Source organism: Ricinus communis, chromosome 7, assembly GCF_019578655.1.
Source record: "Ricinus communis isolate WT05 ecotype wild-type chromosome 7, ASM1957865v1, whole genome shotgun sequence".
Classification (NCBI taxonomy): Eukaryota; Viridiplantae; Streptophyta; class Magnoliopsida; order Malpighiales; family Euphorbiaceae; genus Ricinus; species Ricinus communis.
Genome location: NC_063262.1, coordinates 23,551,640 through 23,573,932, shown reverse-complemented (window position 1 = coordinate 23,573,932; position 22,293 = coordinate 23,551,640). Strand labels below are relative to the sequence as shown.

Sequence of the window (22,293 nt, the reverse complement as noted above, 5' to 3'; positions counted from 1 at the left end):
TTCTTTGTAAATAAACAACCTCCAAATATTGCTCAATACCCAAATCTATGGTAATTCCTAGAGACTTTTGACAAATATATACTATAGATAAGATAATAGGATCCGTTTAGAAGAAAAGGTCTATGCTGATTATAGGTGGATATGACATGAATACATCTCTCACTTGCAAAATAGAATTTCTCAATGATCAGTGTGATCTAGCCGCACAAAATCCAGGTGTCGATCTTCTATGCTGTGCACTTGTCATTATCTTTCTTGGGTAAATACGCCTTCTTATTGGTAGCTTGGTGCCATTGTCAAAAATGGAATCTTTTAGGGTAATCTTTTTCTTTTTAAGGTTCCTAGCCCTCGCATAGCATGTGCGAAATGGTTCTTATAAAAAAAGAGAAGGAAACAGAATAAAATGGAAAGAAAAGCAAAAGAAAAGGCCACTGAATCTTATCCCTAAATCACCTTTTCTGTCCCAGTCATGGATTAGATTGAGATTAGCAGTTCCACTTTGAGAGTGGCACATTTGTAATCAAAATAAGAAGAATTGAGAGTAGAACCTCCAAAAACAAGTTTGAAATAGTGGAAGAGTGTTATGCAGTTGGGGTGGAAGTTTTAAGTTCATGCATGATTATTTTTTGTTTGGATGGAGGAATTTTGAAATACATAAATTTAATCAAAATTCATGAATTTAAAACATATGCTATATATTTCAAAATGTCATCGTTTGAATTAAATATAAAAATATTAGATTTTTAATTTGAAGTTAAAAATAATTCTAGAATAAAATAAATATATTAGAAATAATATTGAAATAAATCGATATTATGACAATCCATCGTTCTTTTAAAATAGTGGAGTTTGGACTTTTTTATTTTGCAGGTGGAAAATTAAAATTCTGAAAAATAAAAAAAGAATTTTTTTTGGAAAATGAGAGATTTTTTTAAATCCTTGTATTTACACTACTTTGTTACTTATCAAACTGAATTCACAAAATTTACAAAAATTCTTATATAGTGGCATGAAATATTTGTTATTTTACTTAGAAGATGTTTGTTTATGCAGTGAGAATAGCTATTGCCACAGCCTATTGTCTGAAATTTACAGGTTCCTTCTGTTTACCACGGAACATCGTTATATTGGTTATCAATATGTTTCAATTTGACTAGAATAACCCTTTTTCTTTTTTTATTTAAAAATGGTTTTCATGTATAAAATTTGAGCAATAGTAATGTAATTTCATATAATAAAAACTTAATAAATATTATAATTGATAATATCGGGATTAAAATATAATTTATACTTTTTTACGATTAATATATGTATAAAAATTGAGTTTAGAATTAAAAAAAATTTAAAATATTCTTATTTAAGTTCATACTCTCTTTCGTTATAATATTTTTAAGTCTCCTGCTTTTTTTTTTTTTTTTTTTAAAATTCCTCAACGTTTCTTCAAATCTAAATGACAAATCCGAATTTTCTTTTCTATTTCCACTTGTCTTTTACCAAAGGATTCATCAATCTAATTTGTTACTGTTTATGATGATCCTGTTTAAAGTTGGAGAACTCACCATGTAAGAAATGCATTTGATCAGGTTGCTTAGGGCAGGTTATGTTCTATGTTTATTTTGTTTTGTCTTGCTTGTTCAATTCATCTACAATGGCGAGCAACAAAACTATTTCTGGTCTCTCATGAATAAATTCACTTTCATTTCCTGAAATACTTGGTTTTATTTTAATGAGCTTTTTAATTTTTATTTTGTTTCTTTGAACTTTTTCCTATTCTTATTTTTTACTCTTATTAAGTAGTCTTTAATTAAAATAAAAATAAAAATATAGAAACTCAATAAAATAAATAAAAACTCATTAAGTGGAATTAAATAAAACTGAGAAATTTAAGAGGGCTATGCAGCATTTTGTTGAATGCAAACCCTAAACATAAATAAAGTCCAGAAACCAAGAGTAGTAGCAAAACAAGTGCATCATAACAATTTCCCTTGGATGAAAGAAAGACTACGTACGGATGCCATCCTCACCCCTTCAACAATCCATCACCTAACATTCACCAACACAACACCTCCTTCCGATCATGTTAAAGATTTCCGATGACGACTGGTTTGATAATACAATACTGCTGCTGAAGCAAGATTAGAAGCATCACTATTGATCTATCCGGTTAATCCATCTATCCCCATACCCCGTACACCTTTAGGCTATGTTTGGTATATAACGTAATGAAACAAAATATAATTAATCATGTAATGTATTAAAAATTGTAATGCAATATAACGTAATAAATACAATTTTAATGTAATCCGATTAATCTATCCTTCCATTACAATGTTTAATTATAGCAAAAAAAAATGTAATGTCCTTATAACTATAATCTTAATATTTAATTTATTTATAATAGTTGATTTACAAATAAAATGTTAAAAATAATATTAAAATTTATTATTTTTAAATATCACCAGAATTTTGTCATTTAGCGTCGGAATCCAATCATCGACTGTCGAAATTTAGTGGCTAATCACTAAAATTTAATCATCGGTTGTTAGAATTCGGTGGTCGGTCACCAGATAATAGTAGTGGGTGGTGGTTAAAGGTGTTTAAATTACATTAATAAAAATATAAATATAAATATATTGTAAGTAATCATAATTACATAAATTTTATGTCTATTGAGCATTACATTAAATTAAAGATAATTAATTATATAATGTATTTGTCATTACATTATATTAAGAAAGTTGAATTATCAAATAAAGTAATGCAACATGTAAAAAATTCAATCATTTGCTTTTTTCATCTCCACTTAACATTTTCATTCAATTTCTCAATTTATAGCCATATTTTTTTTTTTCAAAACTAATGCTTCACCCATTAGCACATTCAATTGAAATTTGAAAGCTAAAATCCAGTCATTGGAGAATCATTTTTGTACATTTATAAATTTATAAAAGGCTATATTGACAAAAAAATTCTAGTATTCTACACTTGTTATCAAATCTAAAACATTATTAAATTTTTAATTTCGACGTCATATTTTTATATTGACTTCAATTTTAGTTTTCTATGAAATTATCAACCATATTTGCTAATGTAATATGAACTTTGGCAATACAAAAAAAAAAAAGACTAAATCAACACTTTTTATAATTAAAATATTATATTTAAGCACATAAAATTGATGAAACTATAAAATTAAAGAAAGAAAAAAATTATGTGCTTAAATGATAATATTCTAGTCAATAAAATGAGTTAATCATTTTAATATAAACTCAATTTGGAGTCCATATCATGTTAACAAATTTGACGAATAATTTTACTGAAGATTAAAATTAAAATTAGGAAAAACGATCCCAGATATCCCGATCTTTAACCATTTTCTCAAATCTACCATCACCTTTAAAACATATCAATTTGGTCCACCATGTTTGCGTTTTGTATAATTCCTACCCACCCATGTTTTGGCGCGTGCCACTAATAACATGGTGTCCACACGTTGCTCTGGTTTGTTTGCGTGGTTGCTCTGCTTTGTCTACGTGGGTGAGGACATAGAAGTGCCTCAAAACTCATCGTTTCGTCCCTATTACTTCCCCAATTTATTCTCCAATTTTTTTCCCAATTCTAATTTCTAGGGTTTCTAATTTTACCCGTTTCGTCTATACATATAGCCTCATTTCGCTCATTTTGCCCATTTTGCTCTATTATCTTTGTCCCTTCTTCTGTGGTCTATTATTGTTGAAGTTCGTGCATGTGGTCCCCCGCAAGATGGCTCCTTTCAGAAAACAACAACGAAGGTATGTATTTGTTAATACATTGAATAGGTAAAGCAATGCAAGTGGTGGGGAATCTTATTGTCGTGGGTATAACATTGTACGGAAAATGCATTTGTTATTACTACAACCTTTGAGCACTTGCATTTGCATTTGTATTTTTTATTACTACATACATTTGCATTTGTTATTACTAGAAAGTGGCATTTGTATTGTTGCATTACTAATATAATTATTGTGTGTATATTTCTGCAGTATTCCTATTGAATTTCATCATTGTGAGGCATTAATTAGTAATCCTATAGTCAACTATGTTGGTGGGTGTTCTGTAAATCTTAGTGGCATTTCTAGTTTCTCTATGGATGATATTAAGGAGATAGTGAAAACATTAGGATATACACATTTCTTAAGTGTTGCCTATGAAGCCCTTGGAGATGGAACTCTATAGAGAAGAAACTAGGCTTAGTTTTTATTGAGATTGAGGAAGAGTGCAAAAAGATGTTTGTAGAAGGTTTAGAGTACAGCTTTTTAAAAGTTTATGCTGAAGCTGTAACAATTACTCCAAACTGTGGGCAAACTATAATTGAAAATGAGAATCAACATCATAATGACAATGCAGATGAACCATTGACTGTAGCTGGATTTGAAAATGCAAATCAAAATGAAACTGAACCTGAAAGTGTTGTAAATAAAGGGAAAAATCAAATAGAACCTGAATGTGTGAATAATGTTGATGACTATATTGGATCTAGTGAGGATGAAGATTATACCCCTGAAAATGATGAATGTGATAATGAGGATAGCCTATCTTCTGATGTTTCTGACTCAGATGTGGATGAGGAATATGTAATCGCAAAATGTAATCCAAGGACTTTAGTAAGACTGTAGTTGACAATGGATTTGGTTTAGGATTGGATAGGGACTAAGGGAGAGATGACACTGGGTTTGTGGGGGCTAGTAGCAATACTAGAATGGATGGCAATGTGAGTGATAGTAGTGAGTGCCATTCTGAGTACCCTGACAATGATGCTGAGGTTGATACTTCTGTTTCAAGTGATGAGAATGACTGTGGTTTTAGGAAAAAAAAGGAAAAAAAAATAATTTACAATCCTAAGTGTAATCATAAAGAGTTAAAGTTTGTAGCAGGAATGAAATTAAAAAATGCAGAACAATTTAGAGGAGCAATACAGAATTATGCTATTGCAAATGGGTATATGATGTGTGGTGGAAAAGGACTGGAGAACATAGGATGGAAGCACAATGTAAAGAAAACTGCAGATGGAGAGTGTATACTTCAAAAGTTCTAAATGAGAGGACATTCATGGTTAGGATTGTTAGACCTAACCATAACTGTGCTAGAGTGCAAAGAAATAATATGGCAACTACAAAGTGGCTGGCTGATGAGTTTTTAAATGAATTTAGAAAGAAACCAAATTATTCTGTAGCTGAAATGAAATTTGATTTGATGACAAAATATGCACTAAAGGTCTCAAAATGTTCATGTTATAGGGCAAAAAAGCTGGCTTTAGTGAAGCTTAGAGGATCAATAGAGGCTCATTATGCCAAGTTGAGATCCTATGTGCATGAATTGAAGAGAGTTGATAGAGAAGGATGTTTTGACCTAGAATGCAATATGGAAAGGGATAATTCTGTTTTTCAAGGATTATACATATGTTTTAATGGATTAAGGAAGAGTTTTATGGAAGGTTGTAGACCTGTCATATCCCTAGATGATGCATTTCTGAAGAATATACTTGGAGGTGCAATTTTAAGTGCAATTGGTCCTGATGGTAACAACCAAATGTACCCCATTGCTTAGGCGGTGGTGTTGGCTGAGAATGAAAACACTTGGAGATGGTTTCTAAGCAGATTTTTCAATGACTTGTCCATTGACACAACATAGGATGGACCTTCATAAGTGACCAACAAAAGGTTTGTTTATTGCTTATTTTTTCTTATACTTGAATCAGTTAATACTTATATGCAATTTGTTTTGTTGATGCTTATAGGGCCTTATTAAAGTATTACAAGAGTATGTCCCATATGCTGAAATAAGAAATTGTTCAAGACACATTTATGCAAATTGGAAGAAATTGCATAATGAAATTGAACTGAAACAACTATTTTGGAAAATTATATACAGTACATATAAAGCACAATTTCTGGCTAACTTGAAGGAACTTAGAGAAGTTGATCCTGAGGCAGAAAATGGATTTGTTTCCAGGGATCCAAAACTCTTCTGTAAAGCATACATATCCACTCTCCCTAAGTGTGATAATGTTGACAACAACATTGCTGAGACTTTTAATGGATGAATATGCAAAGTAAGGTTGCTCCATATTATTGACATGTTGGAAGAGATTAGGGGTGCTTTGATGGAAATGATTAAAATGAAGTATGACATGGTGAAAAACAGTATGGATGAATTGTGCCCAAGGATTAGAAAGAAGATTGAGAAGTTAAAGTGGGAAACCAGATTCTGTATACCAAAGGCAGCTTTGAATGACAAATTTCAGGTTAAAATGTTTGATGATCAGTTTATGGTGTCTCTACCAGACAGGAGTTGCACATGTAGAGCTTGGCAACTGACTGGAATTCCTTGTATTCATGCAATTTTCAGTATTCATTGGTTGAGGCAGAATGTGGATGACTATGTTGATGAATGCTACAAGAAGGACATGTACTTACAAGCCTATCAGTATGCCTTTGAACCATTAAATGGCCAGAAGATGTGGCATGAGATCACTGAGGCACCAGTGCATCCACCACCATTCAAAAAGATGCCAGGAAGATCTAAGGTGAACAGAAAGAAAGCTGTTGATGAAAAAAAAAGGGATCTAAACAAATTAAGTAGAAATGGAATAAGGATGCAATGTAGAATTTGCTATGCATATGGACATAATAAAAGAGAATGCCCAAGAAAGGATAATCCACCTGCATCTAAAGATATTCTGGACGATCAGGTGTAATTTTTTTGTTAGAGCTGTCATATTACAAATTAAGTAGCATGTTCATTCATGAATTTTCTACTTGTAACAGAGAAGTAGAAGGAGAAGTAGATGCCCACCAGCTCCTACAAGTGATGTTACCAATATTGATGTACCACATCAGACTACAATTGAAAATGTAAAAACTGGTTCTTCACAATCCAAACCACCATATGATAAGAGAATAATTGCCAAAGAAAGAATTCAGGTATTGTTGAAAACTTAGTTCTGTGTGAATTATACTTAGTAATCCTATGAGTTAGGTGTTGTTGTACTGCAGGCTAGAAAAGAATATGGTCTGCACATATCCACAGAGACTGGTAATATGTATTTAAGAGTACGTACTCAACATGTCAGATGTGAATCTCTAATTTTATGTGTTTTCATATGTTTCATGTTCTAAATATAAAATGTCATAATGCAGATGCCAGGGGAAAGGAATGTAAGGACTGTTAGTGGTTATACAAAAACAGTAATAGCAACAAGGCAATCCAGAAAGAGGTTTGACACCCAAAGATCAACTACAGCTACAAAGAAACAAAGATCAACTACAACTACTCATATACAAAGTGTGAAAGTTTGTAGCCAAACTTCAACAGCTACAAAGGCAAAAGAGAAAGTGGTAGCTAGTTCCAAAGGCAAAGAGAAGGTGGTAGCTAGTTCGAAAGACAAACAAAAGTTGGTACCTACAAAGACAAAGACTAGTAAGCATGCAGATTTGGTGATTCAAGAAGGGCAACATGTTTTGCCAAAGCCAATGTAGAAGTTTAAGAAGTTGCCTTAAAGAAGTTGCAGTACTGTATTTTTGTTAGAGCTTATAAAGTTGCATAGAACAAAACTGTCATTTGGACCATATCAATTAGTTTGCCTTCATATATATTATTTTATGTGTTTGTCTTTTCCAAGACATATGTTTAATGTACCTCGTGATTTTTGTAAGGATTCTATATTATAGTAATGTTAAAAGGCTGTTTAATGCCTATTTTATCTGTCCAAATGTGAATCTGCCATATTAACTATAGGTTCAATTTACTTCATCAAAGCCAAAAGGAATACATGCAAAATATCTTAACAGAAAAATAAGAGCTTCATTGCATAATCAATTATAAAAGTTGGTAATTCAATTCACCATTGATTACAAGATTCAACCCCACCCATCTACTACAAAACTAAATCCTACACCTTGCTACATCAACCATAAAGCTTGTATGGCAGTGCAACTCCTGTCTGGCAGAAACAGGCACAAAGTTTGACTGGAGAGTAACAAACGTTCATTACAATGTTCAACCATACCATAGAAACCGAAAGCTTTTCAATTATTCATTAAACTTCCCTGCATCAAACTTCCCTTAATCGAACTTGGAAAGCAACTTCACTTAATCATTCATTACAATATTCAACCATACCACATAAACTAAACTTGGAAAGTAACAAACGTTCCTTCATATTTTCTACAATCGTGTAAGAGCATAGCTCCGCCCCAATCGTCAAACTTCTTCTCGTCATTGTAAGAGCATAGCTCTGCCCCAATCGTCAAACTTCTTCTCGTCATTGTAAGAGCATAGCTCTGCCCCAATCGTCAAACTTCTTCTCGTCAGTGTAAGAGCACAGCTTCGCCCCAATCCTCAAACTTCTTCTCATCACCCAATCGTCATGATAAGAGCACAACTCCGCCCCTAAATGATCAAATTGAAACGAAAGCATCATTTTCCTTAGACAAGCTAAAAAAATGGGTTATGGAAGTTATTAGTTGTATTGTAATTAGAAACCCTAGAAATTAGAATTGGGGATAGAATTGGAGAAAAAATTGAGGAAGTAATAGGGACGAAACGGTGAGTTTTGAGGCAATTCTATGTCTTCAGCCACGTAGACAAAGCAGAGCAATCACGTAGACAAACTAGAGCAACATGTGGACGCCATGTTATTAGTGGCACACACCAAAACACAGGTGGGTAGGAATAATACAAGACGCAAACATGATGGACCAAATTGATATGTTTTAATGGTGAAGGTAGATTTGAGAAAATGGTTAAAGATCGGGGTATCTGGGATCATTTTCTCTTAAAATTAATGTTATTATATGATTTTAAAATTAAAAATTAAAATTTATGTGGTAGATTTAATAATAATTACAAAGTGTAGGGTTTTTTTTAATAGTTGAAGTATTTTAATGGTTCCAAAACACTCGTTTTCGTGATGTATGATGGCAAGTTAGATTGTTGCAGTTTAATCTACCATATCTACTTAATGTGCCCTACTAGCCCAGTTAATTGTAGCTCAATTTAATCTATCATATTTATACATATTGTATAATTAAATTTAGGAATTTTTTTAAGAACATCATAAAATCAATAAAAGAACTATTAATCTTTTTTTCTTAAGAATACTATTTTTCTAACTTTGTATTTTTTCAGATTTACAGTATAATTATTTTTCAGTTATTTTACCAAAATAAAATAAAAAATCAACCAAAACCATAAATTAAAAAATTAAAAAAATATATTTTTAATATTTTAATACAGTAAAAAATAAAATAAAAACCCCGTAAATTTTGATAAAGAAAAAAACAGGATATTTGTGATATTTTTCCCTAAATCTAACCCACAACTAGGCCAAATTGATTCTGCTGCCCGATTATAATATGGCCGAAACATTTTTTGCCCAATCAATTTGGAACCACAGTGCGTAACACACCGTCTTAATTAATCAATTTATTCTTTAATTTCTTTTTTATTCGTTCATTAATAATAATTTACAAGTACAGATTGTGACAGACAAATAAATTTAACTATGTCCAAAAAAATATATACTGATATTCTTATAATATGAGTTTTTTTTTTTTCTGAATTTTATTTATTATATTTATTAAATAATTATATGCAATATTTTGGCCGCATTTGGTGCATCAGTAAAATAAACACATTCTATTGAACCATAAATCGACTTCATTATAGTTTAACGAATCTTTAAATGAGTTCGATTTTTTAAATATCGAAATCAAACTCATCCTAATTTCCATAAGTAAGACAACTAAACTCCCATAATCGAAGAAAAACAAACTTCTATACATAGTTAAAGTATTTTAGTGCTTCCAAGATATTGCATGGGCTTATCTGGTATTACTGTTGGATTCTGTTGTTACTGCTCTACAAAGCTCGAATTAGAAAATTGTTCGATTATTTGGTAATAAAATAAAAATTTGTTGTTAAATGAAAAAGTTGTTTATTAAGTGTTTGGTTAAAATTGCTGTATAAATTGTTGTTATAACTAAAATGGTAAAAATGGTAAAATATTTGTAAAGATAATATATTTAATTTTTTTTATATAAATAATTAAATTTCTCACAATTAATATTTTATAAAGTCAAATAAATCAAATTTAATTTTAATTGAAGAATATTATGATGATAAAGTATTAAAAGAATAATAATTAAAAGTGAGTTAGAGGAGATAGGTGGGACAAAAAATAAAGATTTTAGTTTCTATATTGGCAACGATTTAATATCTTTAAACCTTTAAAATTATTTCTATCGATATCTATTTAATGAAATAACTGCTCATTAAAAATTAAATTTAAATTATGGTTTGAGATCATCAAAATTCACTTTTGATTTATAACCAAACACATTTCGAAATTTTTACCTAAAGTAATATTTTTTTGCCTCTATATATGATGGCAATTGTTCCAATTTAATGTACCATATTTGCAAATTGTGCTCTATTAGGCCAGTTAATTGTAGCTCAATTAAATGTATCACATTTATACTTTTTGTATAATTGAATTTAACCCCAATTAATTTGGTCAAATGAAATCTGCCGCCCGATTATAGATAGCCTAAATATTTTTTGCCCAATCAACTTGGAACCTTCCTGTGTAAAGGCACTCTCTTAATTAGTGAATTTCATCTTTATTTAGATTAAGGACACAAAAACTGATAAAAGAGTTACATCAAATCTTCAGCCACTCATTCATTAAGGAATTAGGTTTTTTTTTTTTGAAAAAATATGAATATTTAATTAATGTGAGTTCATAAATATCTTTTAATATAAAATAAAAATAAATATTAAACATCAAGAAACACATGTAATTAACATCAATCATATTGATAGAGTGATAGATTGCAATTCTGCAGGAAAAACATTCTACTCAGTAATATTAAGTCATTTATAGACTTTTAGGTGTCTTTTGACAAGCTTGTATGACTTTATGGATGAATTCAGTCAGTAAAAATATTGTTTAAATGTCGAACTGAATCTATTTTGTCTCTTCACTAATTCTATAGAGGGGGAATTCAATACTTTCATAATTGAGCTCCTATAAAAAAAAGTCATAAAATTTTCTAAGAAAAATATTAATATTAATTTATTAAAATTAATTAATAATAAAAAATAAAAAAATGAACCAAAAGATGAAACTTTCATGAAAGACAAAAATGTAAAAGAAAAGAAAAAGGCGGCTCCGAGTAATTACTTACTAAACAAGTTTAGTCCAATTTTGATTTTTTTTTTTTTAATCTTCCAATTGCTTATATTCGAGTACTATAAATCAACCTGAGAGATGAGTAGTAAAATTCTAAACTTTTAATTTTCTTTCAACCAATGACTAACGTTTGGTTGATAGAATTATAACAAAAATGTATGCCTCTAACTCTAACTATCATTCTATCTGTAAAATAAAAATGTGAAATTCAAAATTATAATTCATTCTACCTTTTTTTCTATTCTAAACATTAATTAATTTGGCCAGTATTATTAAACAACAATATTAATTTTGCATTATCATATATGATACCTTTCAACACATTACCTTGGCTGTTGTATATACATTTAAAGTATAGTCCTTAAGGAAATTTAGATGAAATTCTTACAATTTTTGTTAATTATGTGAAAATAGAATAAATAATAATTTCAATTATACAAAAGGGTACCCAACTAATAGTAAATACATGAAGAGGAATCTGTGAAAGCGAAATAGAAAGAAGCATAAAGCAGAATATGCCAGTCACTCAACTGGGAGGACAGGACCTCTTGTGACCCCCCCTTTTTTTGAATTATTATTATTATATACATATCTGTAAGACCCCTTTACATCATTAAATATCATCCATAATCTTCTACTTATATTTAAAATTAAGGTTTCTTGAAAGAGCTTTAATTTATATTAATAATTTAAAAGGCATCACAATCAATCATCAGAATTAGGGATGAACTCATTAGAACACCAATCAACATTGGACAACCCAACCCATATAAATATATATCTTTTATTATCTGTTAATCTCAAATGTTGTTATTTAATTAGCAAAATCTTTCATTCAAGAGAATTCCTGTTTTCTAGTTAATTATAAAAGAATATCTTATTGGATACTAAATATCATTTGATAGACATAAATATATGTCCTTGTTACTAGTGACATGTATATATTTGTTTTTTTTTTTTTTTCTTTTTTCTTTCCTTTTAATTGCTATTGCATAGAAATCTCTTATGTATATTCTTCTCTCTTTCCATAATCTTTCATGCATATTTGCAAGTCATTAAGTCCTTAATTAATTCAAGTTAAGAACAAGAATACAAAAAGAGGACAGCTTTGGTATAATTGGCAATGTGATGATTTCCTTTTAAGCAAATGATTTGTTTTGAGCTCTAGTATTTGGACTTAACTTGTTTCTTTATCCACTAGCTACCAATGTTCTCTCTCTTTCTTCTTTCTTTGAAATAAAATCCTTCACATGTGTGCCATTATATAGTTGAGCAAGGTGACATCATTTAATTAAAAAAGTTGGGAAAAGAGTGATGATTTTAGACTATAGTTTTTAATAGATTCAAGAATTTTGTAATAGGTGATTTATTTTGATTTTTTTTAAAAACAAAAATTAACGGTTTCAATACTATATATATATATATATATATATATATATATATATATATATATATATATATATATATATATATATATATATCTTTCTTATCTAAAAAGATTTATAAATATTTTCGTCACAATCTTTAAATAATAGCTTTTATTTTACAACTCCACAAGAACTTACTATTTTGTTGAGAAAATATTAAAACTAATTTTAGAAATTCAAATATAAAGATGTGAAAATTATTGTTGCCTCTGCCTATTAGTTATGATAATTTTTTATCAGTGTTATTATTATACGTTTTTGTTAATTTTTTTATTAAAGTATTACAATTTTAATATTCTGTTTAGTATCCATGGATCTGTTATTATTTATATTGTTTAACTTGTTGACTTGGGATCATAAATAATAAAATAAAAATGATCTTTTCGAGTTTAAGCTATTCAAAATTGTTGTCTGCACAATATATGAATTAAGTTAATAACAAAACGCAATATTACCTGCTCAGCTTCATATGCATACTTTTATATTAATTGGTTGAAATAATTATAAGAATGGTATGTAAATTTGTTAAAATTTGATTCTTAAGTGTTTAAATTATAAAACTTATAGTGTATAAAACTAGAAATTATTAACGTTTAAGAGTATGAAATCCATAGTCTAAAAGAAGCTTAATAATTATAAAAGTAGTATGTGAACTTGTTAAAGTTTGACAATATTAAATGTTTAAATTTTTAAAAATTATAATTTAGTGTGTACACCTAATAAATATTTACAATTAAATGTATATAACAATTCAATGGCAATTACGGACCTGTAACTTTAAGAATATATATTATTGAAGATGATAATTTTGATTATAATATTGATTACTAATACTTCTCCTTATGACATGTGTAATATTTATTTCTATATTTTTGTCTATTTTTATAATTTTTATTTTTTAAATGAAAAATTTATCCTCTTAAATGTAAATATTATTTTTTACTATGAGAATATATAAAAGTTTAATTTGTATATATATATAAACTTAAATATTAATAATTTTTAATTTTATGTACTAGATTGTAATTTTAAGAAGTTTAAACACTTTATTATTAGATTTTAATAAGTTTGTGTGCCATTTTGTTATTATATATAAAAGAAACTGATATGGATAATCTCGTATATTGACTTGCTATATACACTCAATCGTAAATATTTATTAAGTTCATACATGAAATTATAACTTTTAATAATTTAGATATTAAATTATCAAAATTTTTATAAGTTCACATACTATTTTTATAATTATATTTATAGAGTAAAGTTCTATAAGGAAAAATAATAATAATAAAAAAAAATATATATATATATATATATATATATATATATATATATCATACACACATGCATTAGTATATAGTAGAACAAAATTGAAAAAAAAATTACCATAACCTTGTTGTTTTTTTTTTCTTTTAAATAACTTTTCTGGCTTCAACTTTTGCAAGAATTTATGTTGGAAATATATATAAGAGAAAATAGTATAGTACGTGAAATTGAATCTCAACGTAGGACTTCTATAAAATTGCATTTTTATTATTAGATTGTATACTGATAATATATAGTATCAATTTGGTGTCGATATTAAAGTTATTTTGGACCTTCGGGAACTAGACAAGTAATATATTCTATAACAGTAAACTGATCTTTAAAATAAGAACAGAAAATATTCTTTATTTATATATATATGAAAAAAAGAGAGATGCATAACCGTTTGCCACAATCAACCAACGAAATGGTTTTGAATTCGGTGGGGAAATTAACAAATTATAAGGAAAACAACTTCTCAATGTTTTTTTATTTATTTTTATTTTTATAAAAGTGTTGTTCTTAATTAGAGCATGTGATTGCACATCTATTTACATATTGATGGTTTTGGTTTCAAAATATTCTTTCTTAAAACTTAGGGAATCCATTGCCAAAAATATTAATTAATAGTAGAAGAAGCAGCCCTCATCTTTATTATTATTATTATTATTATTATTATTATTATTATTATTATTTATTAGCAACCATGTGATTGATATTTGTCACAATTTAACATTAATGTGTTTTCGCTTTGGACTTTTAGTCATTATTATAGGCAAAACTCATTTTCATACTTTCAAGGTTTGTATTACTAAATCCTTAAACTTCAATTATATTATGTTAAAGCCCTTATGTTTTTTCAACTTTTGCATTTCATAAGAACTTATTTAGCTGATAGAAAAAAATTTGATCAATACCAATTAAAACACAGTTTAGCAAATTAAATCAATTTCTAGAATCTTAATCTTATATATTTAGGGCTTAATAAAATCGAGCATAAAAGTATAAGGGCCTGAAAATGAATTTTGTTGTAATAAATTTTTGACGGGATCAGTTAAATTTCTTAAATCGCCATGTCGTTATTGATTGCAAAAATAAGAGTACAAGAACTCGATACAACACAAATAAAATTTTGAATCTTTCCCAAAAGAAAAGGGAGGAAAACTGTAAATTTAAATTCTTGGTTGTCTGCCAATAGAGAGAGATATAATTTCTCTTTGCACCATATTTACTTTTTCTTTTTTTAATTTCCTAATTTTCTACTAATTTTTCAATTATTAGGTTAAAAAGCTTTTTGGGTGAACCTATTTAAATTATTATTATTCTTATGTCTTATATAAAATTCCACTAATAGAAATTGAATTCGTGGAGATAATCTACATGAATCATGAAAGGAAATAAAAACTTAGACTGTATTAAAAGATTTAAAAAAAATGAAAAGAAATAATCATAATAAAGATAATAGAAAACAAATGTATAGAACAATAATTTGATAATTTCTTAGAAAATGTATGAAAATGGATGTAAGAGTTTCCCTCCCTAAAGACGGCAGTTTGAAGGGCCATGTCTTATTGATGCTACCCACCACACATACTCTGTAACAAGAATAAATTCGTACAAATTATATGGGTCTTGGATTACAACATGTGGAACCCATTAAGCCAAATCAAGCATCCAATCAAAACCTTGCAGGTTTTTTTTATTTTTTCTTCATCAATTTATGACCCTCCTGATTATGCCAACTCTTACTTCCAAATATATAATACACTTCATTCATTATTGATGATTAATTAACTATAGGGGTCGGGAATTTGGTAGGCCATTTCCATAGATTCTTAGATTGATAGAATTAGACTTTACGATTTGATTTTCTGATGTTTAGTGAATAGAAGAATTTTTTGTTTTTAATATAATATATTCTTTATCAAAATTTGCTCACAATTAAATAATAATCGACACGCGTATTTATATTTCTAAATCTATAAAAAGATTTACTATTTCATTATCTCAATCCTTTATTACAACTTTTTTTTTAATTTTTTTAATGCTCGACGTTTTAAATATTTACTAATTATGGTTAAGATTTAGATTATAAATCTTTATCTAATTATCACGGATATATAATCTAGTATTTTAATAATTAGTAAATATATACCGCACATCTATCAATTCGGTGTCGGGATGAAAATAGAGAGGTAAGCATTTTTGTTATATTTATGAATTAAATTGTGTGAAGAATAAAATATGCTCAAAAGCTGATATAAACAACTCCATGCGACAGTAGTTCAAATAAAATTGTTAATTGGAGGCGAGGTTACTCAAGAGAAAGAAAGTGCTAATAAGATCCTATCAGTTTTACTTATGGATCACGAATTCAAGTGCATAATTCCGAAAGCAACCATATAGGGTGCACTCTCTATTATTGGAAGGTGAAAAAGGTTAACGAGGGCTATGAAAAAGAAAAATAATTATAATAAAGCATACGAGTAAAAACAAAGTTTATTATATTAAGGGGCCAAGACTATAATACATATATATAATATGGTCCCCAATTCAAAGAAAAAGTAAATAGCTAGGAAGTGAAATTCCAGGTTGGGTAGAACAGTGAGAGCAGTAATGATCAGTTGAAAGATAGCTTTCATGATGAAGAAGTAGCTAGGGTACAAAACCAGAGACTTAAAAAAGGCTACCCTTTCTGAAAGCAAGACAGCCAGCTGCTGCTGCTGTTAGGGTTTTTCATCATCCTCATCATCAATAAGAAACCATGGATTATGAAGCAAGCATATATAATGGATGGAGAAATCTAGCATCCACGTAAATATGCCGAGCTGTATGTTCCATCATGCATATTCATAATTTTTCGTTCTATATATGCATACGACTGACTGACAGGATGTGGATCTTGAATAATTTTGCTTCAATGTAATTATCTCATGATACTCGTGCAATAATTAAGCTACAATTATCATTTCATTTTATTGAATTTCCTTTTTCTTTTTCTTTCTCTCTTTTTAATATGTTCAGTGTATAAATATATAGTTATACGGTGAAAAGCAAGCCGTAAGAATCAAGTAAAATGAAATAACAGAGGAGAATTGTCCTCCTGGTGGCTTTCTTTTTCTTTTCTTCTCATTTTCTTTTTGTGGGCTCTTTCCTTTGCTATCTTTTCTCATTTGCGGCGCTATCGCAAGGAAGAAACAAGGGGGAATTAGGCATTGACATGGCATGGACTAAAGGCAATGGGTGATTGGGTGATATAAGAAGAAAAAGAAATACAAATATATGGACAAATATACATAACTGAATTGCTCTAAACCTCCGAGACACGCTTTCTCTTCGACCTTCACAAAGCTAAATCTGTCGTTATGTTAAGCCACCTGTCTCCTCTGGAACCCCTTCGTCATATCTATTTTCTAATCACATCACCATTTCTCTTCTCTTTTCTTTTGAATTTCTAATTATTTTCCATTATGGATGCTTTAACTAGCCGACATACATTCATCCACCATCACCACCTTCCTAGATTTTTAATTTACTTCTATCCATTAATTCTTGATTCTCATTTATCCTTTACAAGAAAATCTTACAGTATCTATAAATTTAAGCAAAAAGTTCTTAGGATTCATCAAATGGTAATTCTCAAAAATTCACCTAAGAGGTGGGTTCTTTTTTCAGTTTTCTCATTTTAATATATTAGAAACTTCTATCCTTCCCAGATGGTTCAATGGTGTGTGGTTCTTCCTTTTATTCTTTTAGGGTTATTTCTATATTATTTACTTATTAATATTTCTGGGTGTGGGGAGGAAAGGCATGGATGATATGATGGTAGATTTTGTTTATGGTATTAATTATTATGATGAATAAGATAGAGGACTTCATATATGATCAAGGATGCTTATACTTGTAGTAAACGATTTCCTATGTTCCCAAGCTATCAACCGAATCTTTTGATGTGGTTACATTTTTTCAAAACCAAAAAAAAAAAAAAAAAACTTATTTTTGTTTTATTTTATTAACTTGAAAACGACATAAAGTTATTAAAAAAATGTTCAGTGTCTCTGACTAATAATGTATCCACTGAGACTGCCATTTTACTCCAAAACACATATTTTCAATTGCAAACTACTGCTGTAAATCCCATTTACTACCTAATTTAATCAATTATTAGCTGTTTAAGCAGTTAAATCCTATTAATGCCAGCTTTATTTGTTATTATTCTTTTACATTTTAACAAAAAGCCCATATTGGGATATGGATTTTAGATAGGTTTAATTAATTAATCTGTGGGCGGATAATCCTATTGTAGCTCTGTTGACAAAGAGGAAACAGCTAGTTATATTCTTCCTGGGATAAGGCTGTATAATCTTGTAAATAAAGTAAACGTTAATTAAGGATGTTATAATAATAATAATAATAATAATTTAGGTTAAGTATTAATTACTTCTAATCTAATTCTCAGTGACAATATGTTGTGATACAATTAGCATGAGAACTTGCATGGCAGGTGCGTGACTCCTTAATTTATTCCAATAGAATTGCATTTGAAATTCCCCTTTTTTAAAGTTAAAAGAAGAGACCCATGTCCAAGAAACTTTCTACAAATGTTTTAAAGTTCATTTCAGGGCAGTGGAATCAATTTCCTCATGTGTCTTATTCTATTCTTGTATCTACTTTCTAGAATATAAGATCTTACCACCCAACGACCAAAAATTAAGAAATATTATTATTTATTTATTTATTTTCTTGTTATAATTCCTGTCAATACCTGCAAGTGCTATAATATTTAGTCAGATAATATAAGGTGTATTTGAAGAAAAAAGAATTAATGATATTTTGTTCTCTTTTTCTTTTTCTTTTTTAATTTTTTTATTTATTGTACAATGAAAAGCAGAAGCACAATTCCAATTTCTGGCTTTCTTTCTTTATTCTGATATAATGGTATGAGTCACCAACAATATCCCTTCAGAAACCACAATTTTCAAAAAGTGTAATAAAGTGAATGTCTAACACTTTTTCTTTGAAAATGATTATATTTATTTATTATAATATCGGTTCATTTTAATTAAAAACTATCAATAGATGTCTCTCGATATCCTATTTACTGACTTATTCGAATTCAAATGTGTTATACTCATCCATTTTTTTCTTATGATCAGCAATTATAATCTTCTTATAACCAGAAAACAGTTAGCTATTATGATTATTAAAAAAAGGAAACAAATTGTTTTCTTATTTATATATTGAAGATATGTAATTTTTTCATGGCCCATCTTTTGAAGCAGTTCCCAGAGTCTCTCTCTCTCTCTCTCTCTCTCTCTCTCTCTCTCTCTCTATGTTTGTATATGTAATACTCATGGGGTCATGGCTGATCTTTGAATAATTCTTTTCACTGACAATTATATATGTGAAAACATCTGCATTTAATCATAATTAAAGTAAGGAATCATGCACCTTTTTGAATTAATGGTTATGGATATTCTTCATAATTATGTGGAAAAAGTTAATGATAATGTAAGTTTTATATATTTTCCTGGTAGTTTATTCCCTTCATTGAGAGACATACATTAACTAGATAAAAGGATTAAAAAGAAAAACAGATGAATAATAATAATAATAATAATATAAATAAATATTCCTTTCTTATCCTGCTATACCATTGTTGACTAATGTGATATCAAAATATCAGAAAGAAAAAAAGAAAAGAAAATCAGGTGAAGGTTATAGAAGAAGAAGTGTTAGTTCCTATGCTATTTCCATATAATAGTAATTTTGTTGTTAATAATTAACAAATCTGTAACTGCAACATGATACATAAACAGTAATTTATAGCATAAAATATAGCCAAAAAATAATTATTGTTCAACTTAATTACTATTATAATCAAATGAGATAGGAATTATATGAATTAAGATAATCATTGAAAATCATATGCATAAACAATTAATATGTTTTGTGATTACATCAAAAACCCTAGCTGATGTAGGCCAGAGAAATGATTTGGATAACAACATTACCAATTATGAAGAAGTTCCCAAAGAACATTGAAAACCATGCCACCTGGGTTCCTTTAAACTCATTTCCATTGCTGATTTGGCAATATTTTGGTGGCAGTACCATTACATGACCTCATGCTACTCATCTTCTGGACCACTTAAAACTTCTTTTTTTTTTATATATATATATTTCTTTTCTCGAAAATCTTGATTAATTGGTGAGATTGGCATTTGCGTGCGTCCCATAAAGATCCCACAAATTACTTCAAATTGAGAAGAACAAATTTCTAATCTTATTAATTATTGAGGGTTTTAAAGGTAACAGCATAGCACCCTAATTTATAAACTCAAGATTTCATTTCTAACAATTAATTTTTCTTCTTTTTTTCTTATCAATATTTCAAAATTCTCCGAGAGAGTTCAAAATTAAAATTAAATTAATTTTCATATGTATATTCTTTTTAGCGTATATATACTTAAAGTTAATTTAGAGCATGTCGAATATGATACTTATGAGTAACAAAATACTACTTTAAGAATTTTAATATAATTACTCTAGAAATTATTAAAAACACATTTAACAAGCTATATCTAAATAAAAACACTAGTAAAACAAAACCTAAAAAGTAAACTCATTAATCATTAAAACTAATCATACCATATATGTATTATGAGATAATAATGAGAAGGAAGAGAGATTGCCCATAACTTATGGAAGTAAACAAAGTAAAAAAAGAAGACAGAAATATACATTTGGGAGGGAAGGAAATTAGGAAATAAAAGAGGATAGCATTAGCATGGTTGTTAAGGGTATATAAAATTATTGGTGTATGAATGAAGAGGAATATGAAGCCGTCACTCATTGTATTACATCATTTAGACACAAAGCAGAGCTAACAAAAATTCCTAAAACCCTAAGCCTACAACTCAACAAATCATTTGAATATGTTCTTTTTTTTTTTTTTTTAAATAAAGAAAAAATTTCTCTTGAAGGGGACATTTGAATATGTCCTTTGGCTTGATTTGGACAGTATTTTTTAAAAATATTTTTAATTTTAATTTTTTAATGTTAATTTAGAATGATTTATACGTCACTTATTTTAAATAGAATTTAGAATGATTTTATATGTCACTTTTGTTATGATGTGTTTCTTCTTTTGTGCTCTCACTTGTCTTCCGCCGCATTCGCCTCCCGATAATTTAGGCTTCAATGCATCAAACCAAGAATAAACATTTAGCCTTCAATTATCATTATCAATTCTTATCTTATTCCAATTTACTTACTGTTATCACTTCAATTTTAAAATTGAATTCTTCATAATTTAAGGGTTTAGATTTTACTACTTGACTATTTTATTTTATTAATTAAGAGTTTCGGCATAAAATAAATGCATATTTCGGACCCGATAAACATTTGAATGTACAAAATTTGTTAAACTTATAAACCTGTCTTAAACCAATCTAATAACTTAAGCTTTGAAATTGAATAGTTATTTGACACACATTTATCTATTCTTTAAGGTAGAGCCTTTTCTATTTTTTAATACCTTAATGATGTTATATGATCATCTAATGACTAAATGTCAGATTTTAATGTTCTTAATTTATTTATTTCTTGGATGAATTTAAAATTGCAATTTCTTTATCTAACTTGTTAAATTCAAATATTACTTTATTTGAGTGTTACTGCTAGAATTTAATATCTTTATATAAAATGATAAATCAAAAAATCAAATTCAAAACCATTTGGATTAATCTTTTAAGTCACAAAAAATACACATTCGAATTATATTAGAGGAAGCAAAAAAAAAAAATTAAAAAAAGAGCTAAAAGAGGAAAATTATTAATGTTGCCTACCTCATTTATTATGATTTTGATATTTGTAAAAGAAACCCTAGTAAGCATGACATTTTCTCTGTCATTCTGATGCATGTCAAAGAGATTTTAAATGTACGTAATGATAATATGTTAACAAAAAACTAGATCCTTTTATCATAATTAACTGTAAGATATTTAGGATTGACCATTACTATATAGTATTTTTCTTCGATTTTTTCAAATTTTCTCAATCCCAACTTGCCAAAGATAAATAAATAAGTAAATTACTCTGCATTAATTAATATGTTAACTTTGTTATTTAAGGTTTGATGATCTCAATCAGCTCAATCAATGTCCAAAAATTCTGGATATTCTCGTGACTATGACTAGAAGTTCTCTTCCATGTTAGTAATTAATTTTAAAGTAAAACGCCCACTTAATTACTCATTAATTAACTCTGTTCTTTTCCGACAAGATCATAACCAACAAAATTAATAACTGTCCACTTCACTTTTGT

The 22,293-nt window shown here is 28.4% G+C and overlaps 1 protein-coding gene across 1 annotated transcript; it reads left to right on the top strand.

Moving 5' to 3' along the window:
• The first annotated feature begins 5,007 nt into the window (after nt 1-5,007).
• Nucleotides 5,008-7,732, top strand: LOC125370691. Its single transcript, XM_048377164.1, has 4 exons — nt 5,008-6,730; nt 6,807-6,962; nt 7,035-7,091; nt 7,179-7,732. The coding sequence occupies exons 1-4, from the start codon at nt 6,116-6,118 to the stop codon at nt 7,515-7,517; spliced, it is 1,167 nt and encodes a 388-aa protein (XP_048233121.1). The 5' UTR covers nt 5,008-6,115; the 3' UTR covers nt 7,518-7,732.
• Nucleotides 7,733-22,293: the final 14,561 nt, after the last annotated feature.

What these genes read in the sequence shown, in the direction of transcription:
- LOC125370691 (XM_048377164.1), top strand. Translation starts at nt 6,116, where the DNA reads ATGTTGGAAGAGATTAGGGGTGCTTTGATGGAAATGATTAAAATGAAG. An exon ending in AAGATATTCTGGACGATCAG is followed by an intron (nt 6,731 to 6,806) that starts GTGTAATTTTTT and finishes TACTTGTAACAG; the next exon opens with AGAAGTAGAAGGAGAAGTAG. An exon ending in CTGGTAATATGTATTTAAGA is followed by an intron (nt 7,092 to 7,178) that starts GTACGTACTCAA and finishes GTCATAATGCAG; the next exon opens with ATGCCAGGGGAAAGGAATGT.